The 23,681-nt window shown below is 35.2% G+C and overlaps 1 protein-coding gene across 17 annotated transcripts in view; it reads left to right on the top strand.

Moving 5' to 3' along the window:
• ROBO2 (roundabout guidance receptor 2) overlaps positions 1-23,681 on the top strand; it is a 601,494-nt gene that overhangs the window by 531,448 nt on the left and 46,365 nt on the right. For 8 of the 17 annotated variants that reach the window (XM_053220671.1, XM_027077544.2, XM_053220672.1 and 5 more), the window contains 5 exons: positions 4,165-4,347; positions 14,462-14,504; positions 15,927-16,054; positions 22,181-22,462; positions 22,862-22,987. In XM_053220671.1, coding sequence (XP_053076646.1) covers positions 4,165-4,347; positions 14,462-14,504; positions 15,927-16,054; positions 22,181-22,462; positions 22,862-22,987 — 762 coding nt within the window. The remainder of the gene's footprint in view (positions 1-4,164; positions 4,348-14,461; positions 14,505-15,926; positions 16,055-22,180; positions 22,463-22,861; positions 22,988-23,681) is intronic. The other 9 variants (XM_053220673.1, XM_053220682.1, XM_053220680.1 and 6 more) reach the window with 3 other exon arrangements.

Consider the following 23,681-nt stretch of genomic DNA (forward strand, 5'->3'; position numbering starts at 1 on the left):
GTTCCCCATATTTGGGGGACTTATTATACTTGGAAGCAAGTACAACATTACAAGAATACCATTTAACCAAGCTCATGTGATGTCAATTAAGAATTTTAACAATTGTATAGTAATTTTATTTTATTTTATTTTATTTTTAATATATGAAGTTTATTGTCAAATTGGTTTCCATAAAACACCCAGTGCTCATCCCAAAAGATGCCCTCTTCAATGTTCATCACCTACCCTCCCCTCCCTCCCACCCCCCATCAACCCTCAGTTTGTTCTCAGTTTTTAAGAATCTCTTATGCTTTGGCTGTCTCCCACCCTAACCTCTTTTTTTTTCCCTCCCCTCCCCCATGGGTTTCTGTTAAATTTCTCAGGATCCAATTTGTATAGTAATTTTTAAAAAAAGAAAGCTAATTTAGAGTATTTTAAATAAAAAAATAAAGTTTTCTTAAATTTCTATCATTTTAAAAGGACTGTGTTCAAATGTATAGCTAGTACCTTTTGGGTTATTTTAGTGTATCATATAACTGTTTCCACATTTTCTATGAATAAAAACATGTAATAAACACTATTTCTATCTTCTGTTCAAGCAGCTGGAATATGCCATATTCAAGCTATAATCAAATAGAATTGAAAATAAATACATGCACTCACACATAAAAACACATGCATGCACACACACGCACAATTCAATGCAGAAAAGGCTATTTGTCTTCAAGAGATTTATTTCTTTTTAATATCTACTGTTGTACAGAAGAAGCCTTTAATTGTTTCTTTAATTACTCCAGCACGTCTACCTTAACATCTTGTCTGATAACCTTATCTACACAACTGTTATTCCTTAGTTGAAAAGTGATTTAGGATGGCTAATCTCTTTTTCTGTTTCAATCTGTGCTTTCTCTATTTTCTAGTCAGTACTAGAAACAGCACTCAAAGGGACTCAAGCTCTACCACACTTCCACTTTGCTTTAATTAAATCATGTGTTGGCATTTCATGTAATTTATGGCTGATAACTTTAGATTTGTCTCATACCAGACTATGCACAGTTTCATCTATTTCTTCTCAGTTTAGTTTTCATTCCAGAAAGTTCCATTAAGGGAATATTAAAATATTGTATAAAGATAATAAATAGCCTTACACAAGTTTAAAGGCAATATTGTTCTTTTGTCTGTATTTTCCACTGGTAAGATGACTTTTACCTCAAAGTGTCCATAGTTCTGTACTGTTGCATTTACAGATACAGAAATGCAGCCACATATATTTACATATGTAAGCATCGAAGAGTATGCCATGTAACAAATTTACTTTGACTTAAAATTTTCAAGCAATCTTGTTTAATAATATATCTACTGTTTCTTTAATCATTTGGCCATTTAATGCTTACCTTATATAGTTGGTAATAATATGTGGAACAGCTGCAAACTTTCACAGTAATAGGTACAATCGAATCTGATGTGTCTAATTAATTTTTAGTCCAACAAATTAGTTTTGTTCTTCATTACTCTCCAATGGGAGAAAGACATTACATTTCATTATATTTTTTGTCTGCAAGAACAATGGAGCGTTACAGGTCACATGCATCCCTTGTCTATACTCTAATTAGTCCAACTGACAACATTTTTCAAAAATACCAGAAGCATAAGAAATAGTAATAAACCTTGGGTAATATATATATCACACTATACCAAATATGATATTTTATGGACCTTTTACACAAATGAAGGACACATTTTCTCTTCTCTTTGTTCTATAAGGTGTTTGTTTTCTTTTTAGTAACTATTAGTAGTTAGAAAAATCGCCAGATATGTGTATGTCTCATATTGAAAATATGAGCTCAGTTTAAATACATTTTTTTAAATGTTTATAATTGAAAGAGGGCAAGTGAGCAGGGGAGAGGCAGAGAGCCTAATGCAGGGCTTGAACTCATGAACCATGAGATTATGACCTGAGCTGAAGTCAGATGCTTAACCAATTGAGCCACCCAGGTGCCCTTTTAAATACATTTTAAACTAAGTTTATATGTATAATAATAAAGGGCAAATAGGTTGGAAAAATTAACCAGGTTTATTACATAAGTGAATCTGGTTTCCACATCTAGAATTTAACACAAAAGACATTTCAGAAATAGAATATAAGTATGCATAACAAAAATACTAGCAGCTGTAAGAAACAAGCCTATGTACTGATTGGCTTAAAAAAATAAAGGTTGTTTGTTTTTTCTTATTCATAGCCCTTTCTAGTATGGAGTAGCAGAATGGGTGGGGCTTCTACTCCACACAGTTATTCAGGGAATTTCAATCCTTCCAGTCACTAGCTGTGCCATCTTTGAGCTGGGTCAGAATCCTCCAAAGATCCGCTCTTTCTATTTAACATTAGGAAGGAAAGAGAATGTCAAGTATTGTTACAGTAGTGTCTGGGTCAGATCTGGAAGTAGTATGCATAACTTGTGCCCCTGCTGTATTGGCCAATAACTCAGTCACTTTGTTTCACTTCAACTACAAGTGAGTCTGGGAAATGTAGGTTAATTTCTGACCTGAAAGAAAGAAGAAACTAGTAAACAAGTCATCTGTGGTTTTCCAGATCTCACATCTGGACAATTTACAACTTACATCCCTGAAGTTATGTGAGTGGTTCTTAAAGTAACCTGTACCTATACCTGGGTCCTGATTTTGAATCAACAAACTACTGTGTTCCTATCAGCCTCTTTACATACATTATCTTAAATAACACTCCCAAATATTTGAAACAGGACTGTTGCCAACTAGCAGAAATAGGTACTTGAAAAGATTAAGTGACCTACATGAGGTTATTGCTTACTTAAGCTAGTAAGTGGCAGGGATGATATTCAAACAGAAAACTTCAAAGACCGTGTTCTTTCTAATATATTGTAGTGCCATGATAACTAAAACAATGAACATCTTTGGATGTAATATGTTGAAATTAGCCACTTATATTTCGATTTCAATTTCTTTTAAAAAGCCTTTGATTAGTAATTAATAAGATATGATGTTGACATTACAAATAATTTCACATCAGTGTGTAAATTTCTTAATCTCTTATATAAACACCTAACCTAAATCTTTGCTCTTAAGTGATACTATGATTCCATGAGTTTTTAACTATTTTAAAATGTGGATTAAGATTTTAATTATCTCTGAGAGGTCTAAATTGTCAAAAACATGAGTATTTCTAGAATAATAGTCCAGATTTAAATGTTTATTTTAGTGGGTCATCTGGGTGGCTCAGTTGGTTAAGCGTCTGATTTGATTTCAGATCAGGTCCCGAATCTTACAGTTCCTGAGATCAATCCCCATGTTGGGCTGTATGCTGACAGCACAGAGCCTGCTTGGGATTCTCTCTCTCCCTCCCTCTCTCTCTGGCCATCTCCTGCTTGCTCTCTATCTCTCTCTCAAAATAAATAAATTAATTTTAAAAAGTAAATGTTTACTTTAGTAACATAGACCTTAGAATTAATTTTAAAGTTGTCTTTTTAATTAAACCTACAAGTGGATTTTCAAATTAGTTTAGTTTTGAAGGAATATGTGAGATTTATCTTTTTGTGACATTTTAATTATAGACACTAATCTCTATGAAAATATACTTCTATAATTGTCATTGTTTTATATAGTAGTTTTAATACATTCCAAAAAATTTAAAGGCTGTTTGATCAAAATAAATTCCCTGTTAGAATATTAAGGATAATATTAAGTTACCTATTTTTAAATCTTGAACACTTCAACTTAGGCAGTGCTATAGAGGAAAGACAATTTATAAATACCCTGTGAATGTTGTAGTTGCTTTTTAAAATTTTATTTTAGCAAGACTATGTTAAAATATGCTTTATTTGGCTGAAGAAACGTTGCTGTTATTTTGCCCACTAGCACTTGCATTAGTACTTATTGATAAGGCAATAAATCAAGAAGCAGTTCTGAATCTATTCATAGTAACCCCAAGCATAAGGGAGCAATGTTCTTAATCACATTTTAAACTCATAACTTGATTCTTCTTCTGAAACGTATAATATACGCTTATCAATAATTTTGACAGGCTCAGAGCACAATTATTACCTGCCTTCATAGGAATTTTCTAATTTTCTCTGCCTTTGGTACACCATGTAGGTATTCCTGTGTTGACTTTCATAATAATGTTTACTAAAACTATTATTTCTTCCACAGGGGGACGTAATGAAGTTGTCATTACTGAAAACAATAACAGCATAACTGAACAAATCACTGATGTTGTGAAGCAACCAGCCTTTATAGCTGGTATTGGTGGTGCCTGCTGGGTAATCTTGATGGGTTTTAGCATCTGGTTGTATTGGCGAAGAAAGAAGAGAAAGGGACTCAGTAATTATGCTGGTAAGAGACTGTTTCTAGCTAAGAAAACCTCTTAACTTTAGGAATGTAATGAAATGAAAGAGAAGGAATGGAATTGAATAACGAATGAGTGAATGAACGAATGAATGAATAGATGTTTTGGGCTTGTTTTAAACACCTGCTCTGTAAAATGCAATTATAAACAACGTGCTTTAATGCATCTCTTTTCACCATATTACGTTATAAACATAAGGCAAGCTTTTTGCTTGTATCTCCGATAAAGTGCAACAAGAATGCACATGGATATGTGTAACCATTTTTTTCTCAAGTAGTTCTTCAAAACAGTCACTCACAAGCACAGTACACACACACACACACACACACACACACACACACACACACACAGACTGCATGCTATGCAGCCATTATTTGAGAAGTGGATTTAGGCAAGAGCGTTACTAACATGCTCAGTAAGAACAAAAATATTTAAAATATAGCTTTTAGTATTTCAAGATGCAGATTACATTAGGACATGTCCCGGACGGCAAATAAAAATAAGCTAAAAAAATCTCATCACAATTAATAAGACTGATGAGGCATGAATTAAATGACTTTTTAATCACTTAAAGAGGGTGTCTATTTCAAGGTAACCAATCATCATTTTAGAAGAAAGAAAAAGGAGAAGGAAAAGAAGCAGCAGAAGAAAAAGAAGATCCTAGATATTCTATTTGCAAAAATGTTTTCTTTTTAGAGTCTGAAACAGAATTTCAAGGAGTCAAAAATTGTGGCCTTCAAAACATTTCTGAGGCAGAGGAGATAGGGGAGGGGGTGGAATTATCAAGTCAGTGATTAGAAGAGTGAACTCAGTAATGAAGCTATAGTTAATAATCACTTTAATTGCAATTCATTTTAAGTATTTCCTCTAACAACAATCATAAAAATAAGTTGTCTCACAATATTTCACTCTTTCTAGAATTTAGAAGGGAATAATTTTCATTTAACATCATCCTACAAACACTTTAGAATTTTTTGACACATTTTATTCAGTCTTCTATTTCTAGTTTTAATTTTAAGTTTAAATGTTTATAAATGTCTTAATAACTGATTTTGACAGAAACTTCATAGTTTATTAAGCTGATATGCTGCTGTAGCTTGTAGGCTTCTAAGCCACTGATAATGTCTAAATACTGCAAAATGGAAGGGATAGGACCCACTTGGTTGTCTTACTGGTTATTTCACAGTATTTAAATATGATGATTTGATTCTAACGTTATAGCTCATATCTGTATCTTATGAAAATAAAGCTTATTATTTACTGGTTAGACTACGTTTCAAAGACTAGAGAAAGCAGTATAGTGTATCCATTGAAAAGGGGATTCCAAACTTTGTGACTTGCAATCATTCTCCCATTCTCATATTCCATTGGTCGCTGATGGTTTCTCCCTTGTGTTTTATCATTCTGAGTGCTATCTCACCACATCAGGGGGGCATTCTTCCCAGCAAGGAATACTAGGTAATAACTGCCAAGTGTCAGAGTCTTGAACATTCATAATATTTAATGTACTTCTTGTTCTGCAGTGCAGTCCTCTACTTTCACTCCTTGTAGGTATTGTCCATCAACCCATCTATTTAATCAATCACCATGTTACAGTTCATCCCTGTGATGCACGTACAAATCATCTAAATCATAGGGAAGAACTGACTTAATTCATGGACTAGTTTATGTTTATCCCTTTGCTTGACCTAAGTGAAAATAATAAAAGATTGACCGTGCTAGTTTCACTGCAAAGTTCTAATATATACACATTCGAGGCATTGCATTTTTATCCCCCACATTCATTCCCTCACTCCTTACAAATAACATAGCTCTCTTAACTTTTAGGTTTGTGCTTTTAGTAAAATTATATCAGACTTCCTTGTTCTTCTTTTTCCTCTCCCTTTTATTTTTTTTTAACATCAGTTCTTTTTAAAACCTATGCATTTAATTTGAAAATATCTGTTGGTTTTTGAGCTTGACAAGAATAGTACAGTTCCTATTATCATTTCTCATTGTGATTGATATCCATCTGCTTGTAGAGGAACTGCTAACTCAGAAGGTGCTATGCCCTTCAAATATTTTGGAATAAGGCCAAGCCAGAGAGCAGCCTTTCAAAACCTTTATACTTAATTGATAGATGGCTGACTCCCAGAATGGATTTACCTTCAACTAATAATTTGCCTTCTAGCAACTGATGTTCTCTGCTAAGTGAGAAGCAAATGAAAATCCAAACCACAGGTACCTAGCAATGTATATCTGACTTTATGATCTTTTTTATAATCTCCGTCCATATACATCTTACCCTTCACCTGTTAAAATTTTCATATTCTTGTCCTTATACAACTTTAAAAATGGGGATTTTAAATAGGAATGATTAGTGGAATATGTATCAAAGTTTTAAATTTCTGATGTTGTAGGAGCACAAAGATTTCATACAAGGCTATTTTTTTCTTTCTTTGAAGTGTGTTATAAAACTTATAGGGAATATACTTGATTTGTACTGGTTCTATTTATATTTTGGTTTTCATAAAACTTCTCTGGGAATGTTTTAAATTTTACCAGTATGAAAGCAATGTCATTTTTCTCACAAAATGGAAAGCCTACTGTTTTCACATTTTAACTGCATGGTAATGTCTATATAGTGTCCAAACTTTATTGTTAATTCATGAGAGCATTGGTAATTTTTTTCCCTAAATAAACAAAAAGTCTATTTTGGGATAAGTATTTAGATTAATTTTGTAACATAAGATATTTCCTTTCTTTCCAACCTCAGTTGTGATCTTGGATTATACTTAAACATCTGGTGCAATTTATATATATTAAGATATAATATATATTTCGTGCAATTTGCATATATACACACATTTTATTTTATTTTGTTTTATTTACTTTTTTTTTTTTTGAGAGAGAGAGAGGGTGCAACTGAGTAAGGGGCAGAGAGAAGGCAAGACAGAGAGAATCTCACACAGGCTCTGCACCATCAGCATGGAGCCCAAAGTGAGGCTCCTGACGCGGGTCTCGATCTCACCCAGTGGGGCACCCATGCTCACCCAAAGGGAGACTTGAACTCACCCTATGTTGGGGGGGGAGGCTGAAGCTCACCTGATGCGGGGCTCAAACTCAGGAACCTTGAGATCATGACCTGAGCCGAAGTCAGATGCTTGACCAACTGAATCACCCAGCTGCCCCTATGCATGCATTTTAATAAAGCTTGACTGACTCTAAGTAGAATTGTAAAGCAGGTAAAATTTGATTTCGGCACTCCCTTTTCTCTGCTTCATTCCAAATCTCCTCTTACCACTAGAAGTAGAACAGGGAAGATTTTAACTAGTGGGAAGACATTTCAATATCTTTCAGGTTGGAAATTCTAACTCTCAGCACTCACCCTGTGCAGGCAAAAACTTACTGACTTTTTTTAAAGCTAATCTTTGTGTATCTGTCATGTGGAAAATTATATTTGAATGTTTAGAAGGAAATAAAATAAAAACATGCTACTCAGTATTGATATTTTTCATATATTGGAGGATTTAACATATTTATCATAGAACACTAGTGAATGACACCTTACATTGTAAAAATGAATATCAAGTATCAAATGTAGGGGCACTTGGGTGGCTTAGTTGGTTAAGTGTCCTACTCTTCAGCTCGGGTCATGATCTCACGATTTCTGGGTTCAAGCCCCATGGCAGCACAGAGCCTGCTTGGGCTTTTCTCTCCTCCTCTCTCTCTCTCTCTGACACTCCCGCTGTCTCAAAATAAATAAATAACCTTAAAATAATGAATTAAATGCAAACATATATTTAAATGATCTGAGAGGAGAATTTGGCCTGAATATACTTTGTTTCTTTACATAGCAGATAGTGGAGATTTCCCCAGGCAATGTTACATGCTAACTTCTTATTCAATTGTTTCCTATTTATCCTTTCTTTAATTCTTCAGATACAATCACATGTCACCTCTTTGCATATGGTGCAAAGAAAGGCAGCTTGAACAACAACAAAAAAGGGAATCCTTATATTCTATGTGAAATCATTTTATACTTTCATACAGCATCATACAATGTTATTTATCTTACGCTCCATTGAGCACTAAAAGTCTACTTGTCACTGCTTGTGAGGCTCATGACTGCTCGACTAATTCACCACTTGAATTGTTGTAACATCAAATGAGTTGTAAAAAGATTTGGGCAGAAAAAACAGAGCATATGAGGTGATTTTTGAATCTGGAGTAAATGTTTGATCACAGGTATAACAGTATTTGTGAATAGATAAATAAACAACGTAAGTTTGAATAAAAACCATGTAGCTCACAGGAGAGGTCTATGTAGCTATATGTATATATAATATACATACTCATATATATCCATTTTATAATCCTCATGAAGGCTAATGACTCTTTTCAAACTTACATTGTTCACTTTTCTTATTCACAATTTTTAAGTTATCAACTTTTTAATGAAAGTATATATTTTGCACCTAAAGGGGTGAGTGATACTTTATAAGTATTATATTACATCTGAGAATAACAGGCTTTATGAAACTCAGTAAATATAAACAATATATTATTGAGTAAGCAAATTATGAAATGCTAAACACTTCTTACATAGCTTTAAAACTGTTGGTAAAATATAAATTATTTGACAAAACTATCCAAAGAGAGCTAAAAGATTTGATGGAATTTTTATACTCTGATTATCTGGGCTGAGTTAATGCTTATTAAAAGAGGATTAATCTACATTCATATTTGAGAACTAGCTTATCAGGAGAGGGAATGAGGCTTGGCTGGCAACATTAAAGTTTCCATTTGGAGTAGGAAAATGTGGCCTACTAGAGATAGGCACTCTGAAAGCTTCCTTACCTCAAAATGTCAATTTACCACATAGTTACATTTCCCTTCCCCCTCAGTTCTAGCAGGCATGAGATTAGGATTAATCCTGTCAGATAATAGTAGAGGTACTTTCTGTATGACATAAACTTGCAAAATCTCTTTACCTTATTTCCTTTATAAATATTGCAATAAATTCAAAATATTTAATGCAATTCTAAAACGTTTCAGATTGTGGTGTCTGTAGAACTTTTTGGACATCTTAGCATGATCCAGTTAGCTTTAGATTAAAACAAACAAACAAAAAAAAAAAACTTCTATATGTTGTTCCCTGAAGTTCTTAACTTTATATACTAGCAGGGACTCGTTCCTGGTAAAGATTCACACTTATTTCAAATTTATCTCTGGTAAGCACAAAGTTATTACACTGTGATTATCAAAATCATGACTAGAGCCAAATTTTCCAACAACCTCTCTTTCCCTCCCTCTTGCTTTTAAATTCAAGGAAGTTCAACATCTTTTTGAAATGAAAGCCAAATCAAATCAGAAGAAATAGCTTGCAATTTTCTGTGGCATTTATTTTTCCCCCCTCTGGAAGGAAGGAAGGAAGGAAGGAAGGAAGGAAGGAAGGAAGGAAGAAAGGAAAGAAAGAAAGAAGAAAGAAAGAAAGAAAGAAAGAAAGAAAGAAAGAAAGAAAGAAAGAAAAGAAAGAGAGGAAAGAAGGAAGGGAGGGAGGGAGCAGGGGAGGAAGGAAGGAAGAAAGAGAGAAAGAGGAAGGGAGGAAAGGAGAAAAGAAAGAAGGAGGATGGGGGAGGAAAGAAGGAAGAAAGAAAGAAAACGAAAAAAGACAGGAGAAAAATTCTAACCAAAACACCATATATGACTTCTATTTGTGAGTTCTAATTGCTTGTCCTTATTTCTAGTCTACTTTTCATTTCATGGTCTAATGCAACAAAGTTACCTTTGGTCTACTTTTCAAGATGGAACAAATCCAGAAGTTTGGAGTATGTGGTAAAAAAGGAAACTTGAATATTTGTCATATTTTTTTTCTTTCTTTACAAAGATAACTAATCAAACATTTTATAGTTAGGGTTTCTTTGTTTGTTTGTTTGTTTGTTTGTTTTTTGGGTTTCTTTTGTCATGGAAGCATACAAAATAGAGAATTTTCATGTATACCAAATTCTGCTTCTGGACCATTTTAAGTTGGTCATGCATTTATATAATGTCCTGTTTATTTTTGCCTTTGTACAGTTCGTATGCAGAGGTGCAAAGATAAGAGTCTGTATGGAATATTTTGCCAAAAGAGGTCTAGAAATATTTGTAAACGTATTTTAATGATGACTGGAACACAAATTGAAAATGGATATGTCCTAAATGCTTTGAAATTTAAATATATTTTACTCACAACATTTAGCATAGAGTCCTTAGCATAGACTCCATTCTCTAACACGTCTTTAATTTAACCTTGATGATATTTCCCCAGTATTCTATGTGTTAAAATACATATAACATAAAAGATACTATTTTGACTATATTTAAGTATACAGAGTGGTATCATTAAAACCATTCATGATGTGCGATCATCACCACCATCCACCTCCAAAATTTTTTTCATCTTCAAATTGAAACTTTATACCCTGTAAATAATAACACCCCATTCCCCCTCCACTGCTCTAATCCCTGGAAATCACCTTTCTACTTCCTGTCTATGATTTTGGCTGCTCCAACTTCCTCCTATTAGTGGAATCATATAGTACTTGCCTTTTTGTGACTGATTTATATCACTTAGCATAATGTCCTCAAGTTCACCCAGGTTTTAGCATGTCAGAATTCTCTCCTTTCTTATAGCTGAATTGTATGTATATAAAACCATTTTTCGTATCTATCCATCCATCTATGGACATTTTGATTGCTTCCAAGTTTTACCTATTGTGAATAACAGTACTATGGACATGGGTCTACAGATATCTTTTGAGACCTTGCTTTCAGTTATTTTGGGTATATACTCAGAAATGGAATTGTTGGATCATATGGTAATTTTATATTTTTAAATTTTGAGGAGCCACCCGTTCCAATTTCACTACAGTTCCAATTTCTCTCCTTGCCGAGACTTGTTATTTATTGTGTCTTGCATAGTAGCCAACCTGATGGATGTGAAGTAGTGTCTCATTGTAATTTTGATTTTTATTTCCCTGATATTCAGTGATGCTGAGCATCCTTTCAGGGCTTAGTGGCCATTTGAATGCTCTCTGTTCGGTAAAATTTTGAGTGTGGCCTTATAACTTTAAAATTCATATTTTATGAAGAATTTACCAGTAGCATATAAAAGTACAACTTAATTTTTGGGCCTCTGCTTCAGTTGCCTTTTTTTTTTCCTCTAATATCACTTATTGCTCTAACAATAACGGAAAGTTTGGATGGGGACGGAGGAGCATCTAAATTAGGAAAAATACTTACCTTGTTTCCACAGATCTTCGAAATAGCACATTTTGAGGTGTAGCCTATCAGTGCCTGCTTATTTGCATATTCACAATGATATTCACAACATTATCTTAACTCTCTTTTAGTAAAGTAAAACATTCACTTGATAGCCCATTAAAAAAAAACACATAACTAGAAAGTCACATCCCATGGAAAAAAGCTAATTAGCTGTACTGTTTTCACATTTTGTGTGCACATTTTTTTCCTTAATCAGGACTTTATTTAATAGCTCCAGTGCTCAATATTTTTTTATCAATTGTTTCAAATTAATCCTTTTTTTGTTTTTGTTAAAGGCAATTATTAATGGGACCCAGTGTGGTATGGGCCACTGCTGATTCTTGTCTCCCGTCACTTAAGCGAGCTTGTCAGGAAGTAGAGTAGCGATCAGTGTCCTTTCATCTTCTCTGAGGAGATGTCCAAAGCCAGTTCTGGGCGGACGCAAAGGATATGTCAGGACTGTTTTGTAATGAACTTGAGATGTTACCTGAAAAATTGAGGAGGCAATGTAGTTCAGGTGCCAGCAAGATGTTTCTGAAGTCCTGACAGACCCTGGGAATCATGATCATGATCATGTCACCTAATTATGATGTTGTGAGAGATATGTCCTTGGATGACCTTAGGGAAGGGGCTGGGGAACTGCATTTGAAAATTGACAAAATTTAAAGAGCAATCATATTTCATAGCAAAAACTTGAGGAAAAATGAATTATGGAAAGATGATTCAAATCAAAATGATTTACTGTCTGTATATTTTAAGTGAGAATATAGGCTCTATGTATTTAAGATATGAATCAATTCTTGGGGGGAATAATGTCCCCTAACATTATGACTCAGTCAGTTGAGCATTTGACTCTTGATTTCAGCTCAGGTCATGATCCCAGGGTCTAGGGATCAAGCCCCACACTGGGCTCCACACTGAGCATGGAGCCTGCTTAAGTTTCTTCTTTTTCTCCCTCTGTCCCTGTCCCCTACTAGTACTCTCTCTGTCTACCAAATTAAAAAAAATATATATATGTATATATATATATATACACACACGTGTATATATATATATATACATATATATATATATGTATATACATATATATGAATCAATTCATAAACTTTTATTTTTACATTTACTCATTAGGAAATCATGGTAAATATAATTTGTAGATTCCAAATATGGGATATATCGGATTCACATCTATGCAATGTTTTTTTTTCTTAGTTTTTTTTTAATGTTTCTAGTGTTTATTTAAATTCCAGTTATTTAACATGCAATGTAATATTAGTTTCAGTTGTACAATATAGTGATCCAATACTTCCATACGATACCCGGTGCTCAGCAGAGCAAGTGCCCTCCTTAATCCCCATAACCTATTTCCCCCTTCCTCCCACCCACCTCCCCTCTGGTAGCCATCAGTTTTTTCCTTCATCCCCAGGAATGGGTTTAGCTGATCTATGTTCATTTTAGTCAGAATTGCCATTTTGCAATCCATAAACTAAACAGCAAAATTTTTCCATGATCTTAGAGTTAACTCTTTGAGAGGCAAAATTTGATCCATGCCAATGTGAAACTATTTATAGAATTTATCCCACTAATCATGAATATTTGTATTTTATTGCAAACATATTTTAAAAAAAAACCTTTGAATAGAGTTTCTGTCTTAGATCCTCTCTGTAGAATGCATTATATTACCTTTCTGAAATCTCAAACATTTTGAATACCAAATATGTTTGGCTTTTCAAAGGTTTTGGAAAAGAAATGATGGATCCTAACTGATATTTATGTTCTTTAGCCAATCCTTGAAACCCATTTTTATGTTGATACCTTTGTGGAATGGAATCTAGTGTCTGGAGGGAGTAGATTCTCCAGCTTTAATTCTGTGGGATGCTTGTTGGTGTGACTAATAAGTTCAAGAGTTTTATAAAGGACTTAAGTTTTTGCAATTATTACATACAATTTAAATAGACTCAGTATCAAATATTTGAAGATTTTATTTTGTGTGAAGGTTGGATAATAAAACAAAGCACTCAGCACATGATTCTCTATTAATTATAGTTTATGTCTATTGTAACTGTAGTTGTTCAACTCATAGTGATTAATGGTGTCCTTCAAAGGATCTGTGATGATGAGGAATATGTCGTCAATCAATACCTGTTTATCTTTTTCACTGGCAGAATATTATTGCCTGTTTGAACTATTTTGTTTCTTTCTAAAAATTTTTTAAGGTTTATTCATTTTTCAGGAACAGAGAGAGACAGAGTGTGAGGCGGGGAGGGGCAGAGAAAGAGGGAGACACTGAATCTGAAGCAGGCTCCAGGCTCTGAGCTGTCAGCACAGACCCCAACGCAGGGCTCGAACTCACAGACCATGAGATCATGACCTAAGCTGAAGTAGGACACAACCAACTAAGCCACCCAGGCGCCCCATGAATGATTTTGTTTCAATTTCTATTATGTGCATTTTATGTTGTGCCTTCTAATTAGGACACCCACATATTAAGATTAAAAGTCATGGTTTGATAATCCCCCATTAATGCATGTAATCTTCCACTGCCACTATATATTCCAGTTGTAAGAGTTTTTGACCTCTAAGTACAAATTGCCCTTTTGACTTAACCATACAATTGGCTTGAAGTATTTTTAGATGTCTTATTAAACGATGGCTTTGCCCTGGGCCAAACCACTGCTTCTTATTCTCTGTACAATTATGTTACTTATATTTTGTTACAATCCCAGAGGCCTCAGCCCTAAAGTAAGGACCAGTATGTAGCTGTTATTAATCGTAATTAATATTGACTACTTGTGTGTGTCTTTCTTTTGTTAACAGTTACATTTCAAAGAGGAGATGGAGGACTAATGAGCAATGGGAGGTATGCTAAGAAGATTCTTTCTTCTTCTTAGTTTAATCAGGACTGAGAACGCTATAGTAAAGGCTATTATTGTAATAAACGATCACTTACAAGTCTGAGAATTCTAGGAGGAATTAAATGGCTTACCACAAGGTTTAAAGATCTATCTGTTGTGCACTTTAGAGGAATCAAGTCCAGATGTTTCATATCTCCCAGATGCCCCTGAAGAAATTAGTAGTAAATATCACAAGGAATGTGTTCATTTGTTAGCAGGATGTTTATTGCATTAATTAGACATTAGCAAATGAAGTTGCTGTTGTTTAAGACTCCTTATTGGCTCTCACTAAATTGCTGTGAGTGAACAATTACACATAATCGATCACAAAGTAAATGATTCATGGATGATGAATAGGCTGTAGATTGATAGGACTGGATTCCACAACTTTGGATACTCAATTGAAATTGATAAAAGCTGATAACAAACCCATATATCCTCATCTATTTTCCCTTTGCCAATATGGAGATTGTAATTAGGCTCTGGTAATAACTTCCAATCTCCCATTTAATCAATATTTTAGCAAAAAGAGATTAGGTCTAATGAGAGCTAGTGCATGTAGCAAGTAAGCAGTTGGATCTTCTTATTGCAGTTTCCATAGAAACACATGTTTCTCTTAGGGACCGCACACAAATGGTCTATCAAAAATAAAGTACAATGATTATAGATGTTGCTATTTCTTTGTAAATATGCTAATAATCTGGAAAGGAATCGGATTCCCATCTTTTATATCAAAAATAAGAATTCTTTATTAAATATGATGTGAGGGAAGTTTTTCTCATAGTCTCTACTCACATGCTGGATGAGATCACAGTGAATCTTTAATTACCTTAAAGATCTTTCATATACCCCTAATATTTTGCAATTTGGAGAATTTGGAAATGTGCTATTGATGGAACAATATAAATACTGTTCATTAATTTTCTTCAAGTTCTTTGCCTCTAAATCAAGCATGAGGGCTCATAACAGGGATTACAGCCTACAGGGGACAGATAAATATGGGGGCTGCAGGAATCGAGGAAGCAATAGCCCAAAGTCCTGGAAATGGCTGATACTGAGCAGTCACTCTGAGCAATTGTTCCCTTGAGGTACCAATTTATCATCAAACCTTGTTTCAGGATCCTGCTATGTTGCCAATTCCCACCAGTTTCAGGGCAGACAACTAAATTCATTTGGATGTCAGCAGAATCCCAGGCAGAATGCTTCTGCTTCTACTGACAGGCTATATACAGTCTTAACCACTGAATTTCCTTAATTCTTGAGAACCTACACATTTTCATTTGAAGTGAATTAAAAGCTTCCTCAATTCTTTAATCTTGTGCATGAGACAAGTGTCCAAATCTTTTATTGAGCTCCATGGGTTGATTTCCCTTTAATTTCTGTTTTAGCCGTCCTGGTCTTCTAAATGCTGGTGATCCCAGTTATCCATGGCTTGCAGATTCGTGGCCAGCCACGAGTTTACCAGTAAACAATAGCAATAGTGGCCCGAATGAGATTGGGAATTTTGGACGTGGAGGTAAGTTGTGCTATTCAAAATGTTGTCATTTGTTTTCTTGGCTTTCCTAAGTGTTTTTAAAAAAAATTTTTGGGGGGGCGCCTGGGTGGCTCAGTCAGTTAAGCGGCCGACTTCGGCTCAGGTCATGATTTCAGGGTCCGTGGGTCCGAACCCCACATCGGGCTCTGTGCTGACAGCTCAGAGCCGGGAGCCTGTTTCAGATTCTGTGTCTCCCTCTCTCTGCCCCTCCCCCGTTCGTGCGCTCTCTCTGTCTCAAAAATAAATAAACGTTAAAAAATTAAAAAAAAATTTTTTTCTCATTTATTTATTTTTTTGAGACAGAGAGAGACAGAGCATGAACGGGGGAGGGTCAGAGAGAGAGGGAGACACAGAATCGGAAATAGGCTCCAGGCTCCGAGCTGTTGGCACAGAGCCTGACGCGGGGCTCGAACTCACCGTGAGATCATGACCGGAGCTGAAGTCGGATGCTCAACCGACTGAGCCACTCAGGCGCTCCTCCTAAGTGTTTTTAAAAACATGTACTAGAGAATATTTTCTTCCATAATTAAAATTAGTGTAGCGCATGTGTGAACAGTGCTAAATATTTTATGTATAAAACTATTGCATCTATATGACCTTGAATAAAACTAAGCTTTAAGGAAGTGATTACTAACCACAATGACAATATTCATAATACATTTTGTTTTTAGGACTATTCGTACACAATTAGTGAAATCAGGAACTGTGCTGCTAACTGGAAATTAGGATTTTGAACTAGTCATTTCAGTTCTCTACATGTCATTCAACATAGATTTATTAAGCATGTCCTGTGTTCCTGCCACTATGGCAGATATTAAAAATAAAATATCAATATAAAGAGAGATGGTCCTTATCCTCACATGATATATCTTATAGAGTAGACAGTTCTTGAGAGTTGACATGTTGAGAGATAACTTAAATCTAGTTCTATCATTGTTAACGAGTGGCCCAAATAAAAGACAGAAAGGTGCTAAGTAGCTCATATGCTAAGGTCTTCAAAATTTGTTGCCACGATCCTCTCTGTAGGTCTTTATAAGGAGGCAGAATTTGACCTGCTATAAATAATTCCAGCCTCCCTACTGCTACCTTTTCATCCATTCAAAAGGAGACTGGTGGGTTTAGAGAAAGATGAGACAAGAGAAGTCTGTGGTCTCAGTGTTTAGTTTGGCAGAAATAATTGACTTTTCCATTGGTGGAAAGCTCTGTAGATAGTAAATGCACTGGAGCTGCCTTGCCAGTACCCAGCATGAGAAAGCTGCCCACTGGGAGTAAGAAAGTTCTATGAATGGAGTGTTGTTTAAGTTGACATCTGAAGGAGGGGTAGAGATTAGTCAGAATTGTGGGAAAAATGTGTAGAGAGGAAACAACCATTTAAGGTTTATAAATAAGAAAGACATAGACTTAGTTGACAAAGGAATGAATTTCCTAGTGAATATAAAGTAGTAGGCAGCAGAAGTGGTAAAAAACAAACAAACAAACAAACAAACAACAACAACAACAACAACAAAAATACAGAGGGACAGATAACAGAGGGCCTTCTAAGTCACAGAGAGACTTTAAACTTTGTCCAAAAGGTAGTCAGAAGGCATCAATGAATTTGTAAGAGGAGAATGGTAGGATCCAAGTACAGTGTTAAGTCATCCAGCCTTCTGCTGAGTGATGAGTGGAGTTAGGGTAGAAAATGGAGTGATTAATTAGGAAAGAGGTGCTATGAGCCAAGAAAGTGTGGCTCAATCTGCTAGAGGATTTCTACACGTCTAGGTGGAATTAATGCTGGACCCAGGGCTAGGCTAAACTATTATAGGCTTCAATGGGGACTTCACAGACATGAGTGCATAAACATACTGACTTAGAAGAATAATTATGGATACTGTCATTTTCTCTTCACAGATGGAATGCCAATGCATGCTTGAATATAATTAAAATAGTATTTCAAATAATAAAGCTACTAATTATTGCATAAGTCGGCATTCTGTCAATACCAACTTTAAGAAAGAGGGCCTTTTCTCATTCTTCAAATAAAATATAGACAATAACAATCCCCGTGTCATAGGTATATAATAAGGATTAAATGGGTGATTACATATACAGGTTTAGCACAAAGCGTAACAGACAAGCAGTGCCCACCATCAGTGTAGTAAATAAGAAAATTAAAAAAAATATATTGTTGTATGACTTCTCAGCTTCTGTAACCACCCCATTTAGGATTCTTACTTGCCAAAGCCTCTGAAAATGGCTGTCTCCCCTAGTGACCAAACTCTTAACCCTCCAATTACAGGCTATGACTTTTCCATGAGTGGGTTCTATGTCTGAGCATCTCCTCACCAGGAGAGCAGATGACTCCTGTCTACCTTACTCAGAATGATTTTGTAAAAAAAAATTCTGTTCTGAAAGTTTTTACCTATCAAGGACTAGATGCCTCTTTTACTTGCTATATTTGTAGGTGATTAGTGCACCATTCTCTCTTTACATCAACAAATGAATGCCTAAAGATGGAAAATATGTTTTGTTTTGGTTTTGTTTTTTCAGTTTGTAGCAGGCTACACTAACATCTAAAATTTAGTCTAATTTAGTCAAAGGATACATTTACAGATTTTCAAGGTTTATCTTCCATATCCACCTCATTTTTATGAAATATTTCACAGGTGAACATCAAGGCCAAGACGAAGTTTTTGCAAGGTTTACTGTGTTTCCTTTCAGTGTGATAGGTATTTTAAGCATTTACTGTGTACCAGGAGTAGGTAGGATTTTTTGTACATTTTATTTCATTTTCTTTGCATAATAAATGTGTGGCATAGACAATAATCATATTTACATTTTAAAGGCCAAGAAACTAAGGTTTATCAAAATGAATAACTTCAGATCTAGGTATAGAATATAGGTCTAACACATTTTAAAGTCTACGTTCTTTTATATGCACTGTTCTGCAATTCTCAAGGTGGGATTCACATGTATGATTGTATAACTATGTTCACTTAAAAGAATTATTGTGGATACTGACATTTCCCTTTTAAGAATGGAATACTAATACGTGTTGAAATGTAATGAAAATAGTATTTTGAATAATAAAGTTACTAATTATTGCATAAGTCTGCATTTTGTCAATACAAACTATAAAATATTAATTTAATCATTTAGGGAGTGCTTACTCTCTGCAAAACACTTACTCTCTGCAAAAGGAATTTATGGAAATTCAGACATAAATCCCATATGTTCCTGTTCCTAAGTATCTTACAATACCAGGAAGGAGATAGTCATGTATGCAAGTGTACCAGGCCAAAAGGAAAAAATGCATGGATCACTAAGGTGCTAAAAGCTGAGAAATGAATCATGACTGATTCCACCTGGAAGAAAGGGTTTCTGTAATTCATAGGTTTCAAACTCCACCGTTAACAAGTGCAAGTCAGCCTAAAGCACTCAGGAAAGGTAGATGTCGGCTGTAAGAAATGGAAAATGGAAGGTCCTGTCTAATGATGGAAGCACGGATTCGTGTCCTATCTGTTAGAGGAAGGGTGGTCCAGAGTTCCAAACCAGCTGATATAGGATGCTTCCCTACATCCAGATATTCATCTATAGTCTTCCAATATTTCAATGTTTGAATATAATTCGATGATTTTTTGAAAATGTAAGAGTGATCAAATAATATTTGAAGGAAATCTGCAGCTCCCAAATCAATAGAGAAGCACTTAGACTTGAAGGCTGGCTAATTTCATCCAGCGGGGAGAAAGATTCTATTTCTAGCACTTCAGCTTTAGTTGTTGCAGAATAACATTCTATAGGTTTAGATCCTCAGACAACTTTTTTTTCCATGTTTAAACATTTGAACATGTAACCATTTCAAAAACTTGTAGTTAACCTGGCTCACAGTCTAAGTACAAAGTTTTGGAAGGTCTTAAGTTCAAGGTTTTGGGGAATTGGGGTCCATGCTGAAGAAACCTGACTATCAAGTTAATATTATCAATGAACAATGTGAGAGGTGGCAGAAACAACACTCTAAAATGTCTGCAGAATGAAGGATCTATTTTCATAATTTTGACATATTACTAAATATGAAATGTCTTTGAGAATGAAAATGATATTGACTTTTGAGAATGAAGTACACTTTTTCATTATCAAATTTTCTAGTTATAAGTAAAAGCAAGAAAGACAAAAATAGTTAAGGGATCTGGAAATCAAAAAACAATTTTACTTGCTTATAAAACTTTGTGAAATATTATATATTGAATATCTTTAATAAATCCACTGATAGGCATTTAAAATATTTACTTCAATAAAGTATATACCCACATCATTGTAAAGCAAGTTGGAATTCCAGACTTCTGAAAGACCTAAATTATACAGTGCACAAAATGCATTATAAATGTCTTATTCCTGGGGTGACTGGGTGGCTCAGTTGGTTAATCTTCCAACTCTCAGTTTCAGCTCAGGTCATGATTTCACAGTTCATGGTTCAGGACCCACATGGTGCTCTGCTCTGGAAACTACAGCCTGCTTGGGATTCTCTGTCTGCTCTCTTTATGCCCCTCCCCTGCTCATGCTCTCTCAAAAATAAGCTTAAAATACATACATGCATACATACATACATACATACATGTCTTGTTGCTATTGCTAAAGAAGATAATTTTTAGCTTTAAAAATGATCATTATTATTTTTTAAATGTTTATTTTTATTATTTTTAGAGAGAGACAGAGAGTGTCCAAGCAGGAGAGGGGCATAGAGAAGGGGAGAGAAAGAATCCCAGCAGGCTCTGTGGTGACAGATGCAGAGCCCGTTGCAGAGCTCGATCTCACGAACTGTGAGATCGTGACCAAAATCAAGAGTCAGACACTGAACTGACTGAGCCACTCAGGTGCCCCCAAATTATTATTTTTATAAGAATCTTTGTTTCAAGTGCTATTAGGTATCATCAAATCTAAAAATTTTAAGATATTTTGACTAAATTTCTACTTCCACTTTTTCTTGTGATGATAATTTAGTTTTGGTACAACAATAGTTAGGTTTATTACTTAATATTACACTACTATAACTAGTTGAAAATTTCCTATAATTGAAGAAATCAAGTGGGTTGATGACCCAAAGTCCTATGAAGTGTAGCTTTCAGAACATAGATTATTAAGGAACATACTATAATTAGATTCACTTTTAACTCTACATGATTGAAAATCTGCCATTTAGTATTATTGTTGTTGTTGCTGTTGTTGTTTTAATTTTAGTATCTTTCTTCTTAAAAAAAGGAAAAATAAGAGCTCAGGAGAGAGATGGCACTTCTGAACCAGAAAGCATCGTGTAAAGATAATTCAGCACACCAAAAGATAAATGGACTGATTGATATTCAGTGTTGTTACTAAAATTTAATTTTATTCCTGCTGTATTAAAACTTGAAACTGTAATTCTCCTCTTCTAAGAGTTAGTAGTATAAATTAAACTCACTGAGAGTTAGTAGCATAAATTAAACTCACTGATCACTCAGATTGCTTTTCCTATAGTTCAATCCTGCTGTATTGTGAAAATGACTTATTCATGAAAATTTTCCTTTGTCATAAAAAAAAAAAGGCTGCCATCAGTTCCACTCCATACTAGAAATGTGAAACCAAATCAGATAAACAGCAAGTTGGGATTTTAGAAAAATGCATCCCATCGTTGCTTGTCTAGTATAATTTTGGGAAATTTTGCGTCTATTCAGTACTTATATTCTATATCTTTTGGGGTAAAGTGGAAAAAGATGTTTTCATCCACAATTTGTAGAATCACTTTTACCATCGTTTCCGTAAAGAGCTGACGACTCCATTGGTTCTAAAAGCACTATGCACAACCGAAAGCATTTTTCTGTAGTGAAATATCCCAAACATCTCATTCATGGTTGAAGAAGATGGGGGAAGGGATGTGTTAAGCAGTGAGACGTGAAGGGCGAGCGCTAGGCCTGCCTGTCACTGAGGCTGATAGCTTGGCGACGGTTGTACATCATCTCCCCTTCATTGGCTCATAAAGCCCATCTCAGCTGAAATGCAAACGTGCGGCGTGACACATTTATTTTTCATCCTCAATCCTGATAGTTTGGGGCTTCCTGCGCATCATTAAATTGTTTCATTTCCCTATGTTCACCACAGATGTGCTGCCACCAGTTCCAGGCCAAGGGGATAAAACAGCAACAATGCTCTCAGATGGAGCCATTTATAGCAGCATTGACTTCACGACCAAAACCACTTACAACAGTTCCAGCCAGATAACACAGGCTACCCCATATGCCACAACACAGATCTTGCATTCCAATAGCATACATGAATTGGCCGTCGATCTGCCTGACCCACAATGGAAAAGCTCGATTCAGCAAAAAACAGATCTGATGGGATTTGGTTATTCTCTACCTGATCAGAACAAAGGTAACAATGGTGAGTCAGGTTCCTATTACCCGAGGAGTTATCTTCACATCATTTGTGCATGAGATAGAAATTAGTATTTGTTGTTCAGTTTAGTGGCTCATTACCAGGTTCACCACCTAAACTAAAAAAATATTATCGGCATGTATTTAGTACCTTGCACAATCCCTACCACCACCACCGCCACCGTCACTGCCACCACACTCCAACACCAATCGGTTTCATCCGTTTAGCTCTTTTTCAATAGAGTGATCAGTAATCCATCTCAACTTCCATTAGGCAGGATAGAGGAAACATTCCTCCACTGTCCCACAACATCTGCTTCTGAATTGCTAACTGCATGTTCTGCATGGGCTTGTGCTGTGAACTAATCACATGATGCCACTATGACCTCTGCCCTTTAACCCTTAGCCTTACTTTACATCCCTGACTACCGATTGGCTGAGGGATTGTCTAATAGAATGCCACACAACCAGTCACAGGATTTCAGCACCACCAGCTCTCACAACAGCTCAGAGAGGAGTGGCAGTCTCTCAGGTTGGTCTCATCACAGTAAGGAGAAATATTTGTTTGTCACCAGCATATGACCTGTGTTCCTAACAGCCGTGAAGAAATACTGAATCACAACTCACTGTCAGGCATTTATCTTTCAAATGACAATTGCAGTGTATCCTAATGAAATCATGATTTGGGAAGGGGCGGGGGAATAAAAATCACTGTCACTATGTACTAAGGGTACAACACCATATTTACTCAAAAATAGTGTATCATTTTACCATTATTTAGGAAAGAGCAGATGAGTTTGATCTGCCGTAAACCCTACCTAAAAGCCAAAAGAACTTTAAAACAAAAAGATCATACAGGAAAGTCAGTTCCATGACATGGTCAGCAACGATAAATTCAGCTAAAATGCAAATTGTTTGGGACATTTTTCATAATATTAACATTCCAGGGATGGGCCTTTTTATTTTTGGACAATTTTTTTCCAAATATTAGGATTTATTATCTATCGAATGATAGTATTTAGAGTAAGGTGCTTCTACCGTGCTAACCAAGAATGTTAATATCAGACGTTATTCTTCACAATTGATTTCCCCCAAAAATATGATCTTTCATATCGATAATTTTTTTATATAGTAAATGTCAATATCTATCAGAGATATAACAGACAAACTAACAATCTACAATGTAGGCATTGTGGAGCACACTTCAGGGCCAATTTTCACTGGAT

This window comes from Acinonyx jubatus, chromosome C2 (genome assembly GCF_027475565.1).
Source record: "Acinonyx jubatus isolate Ajub_Pintada_27869175 chromosome C2, VMU_Ajub_asm_v1.0, whole genome shotgun sequence".
In the NCBI taxonomy this organism is placed as follows: Eukaryota; Metazoa; Chordata; class Mammalia; order Carnivora; family Felidae; genus Acinonyx; species Acinonyx jubatus.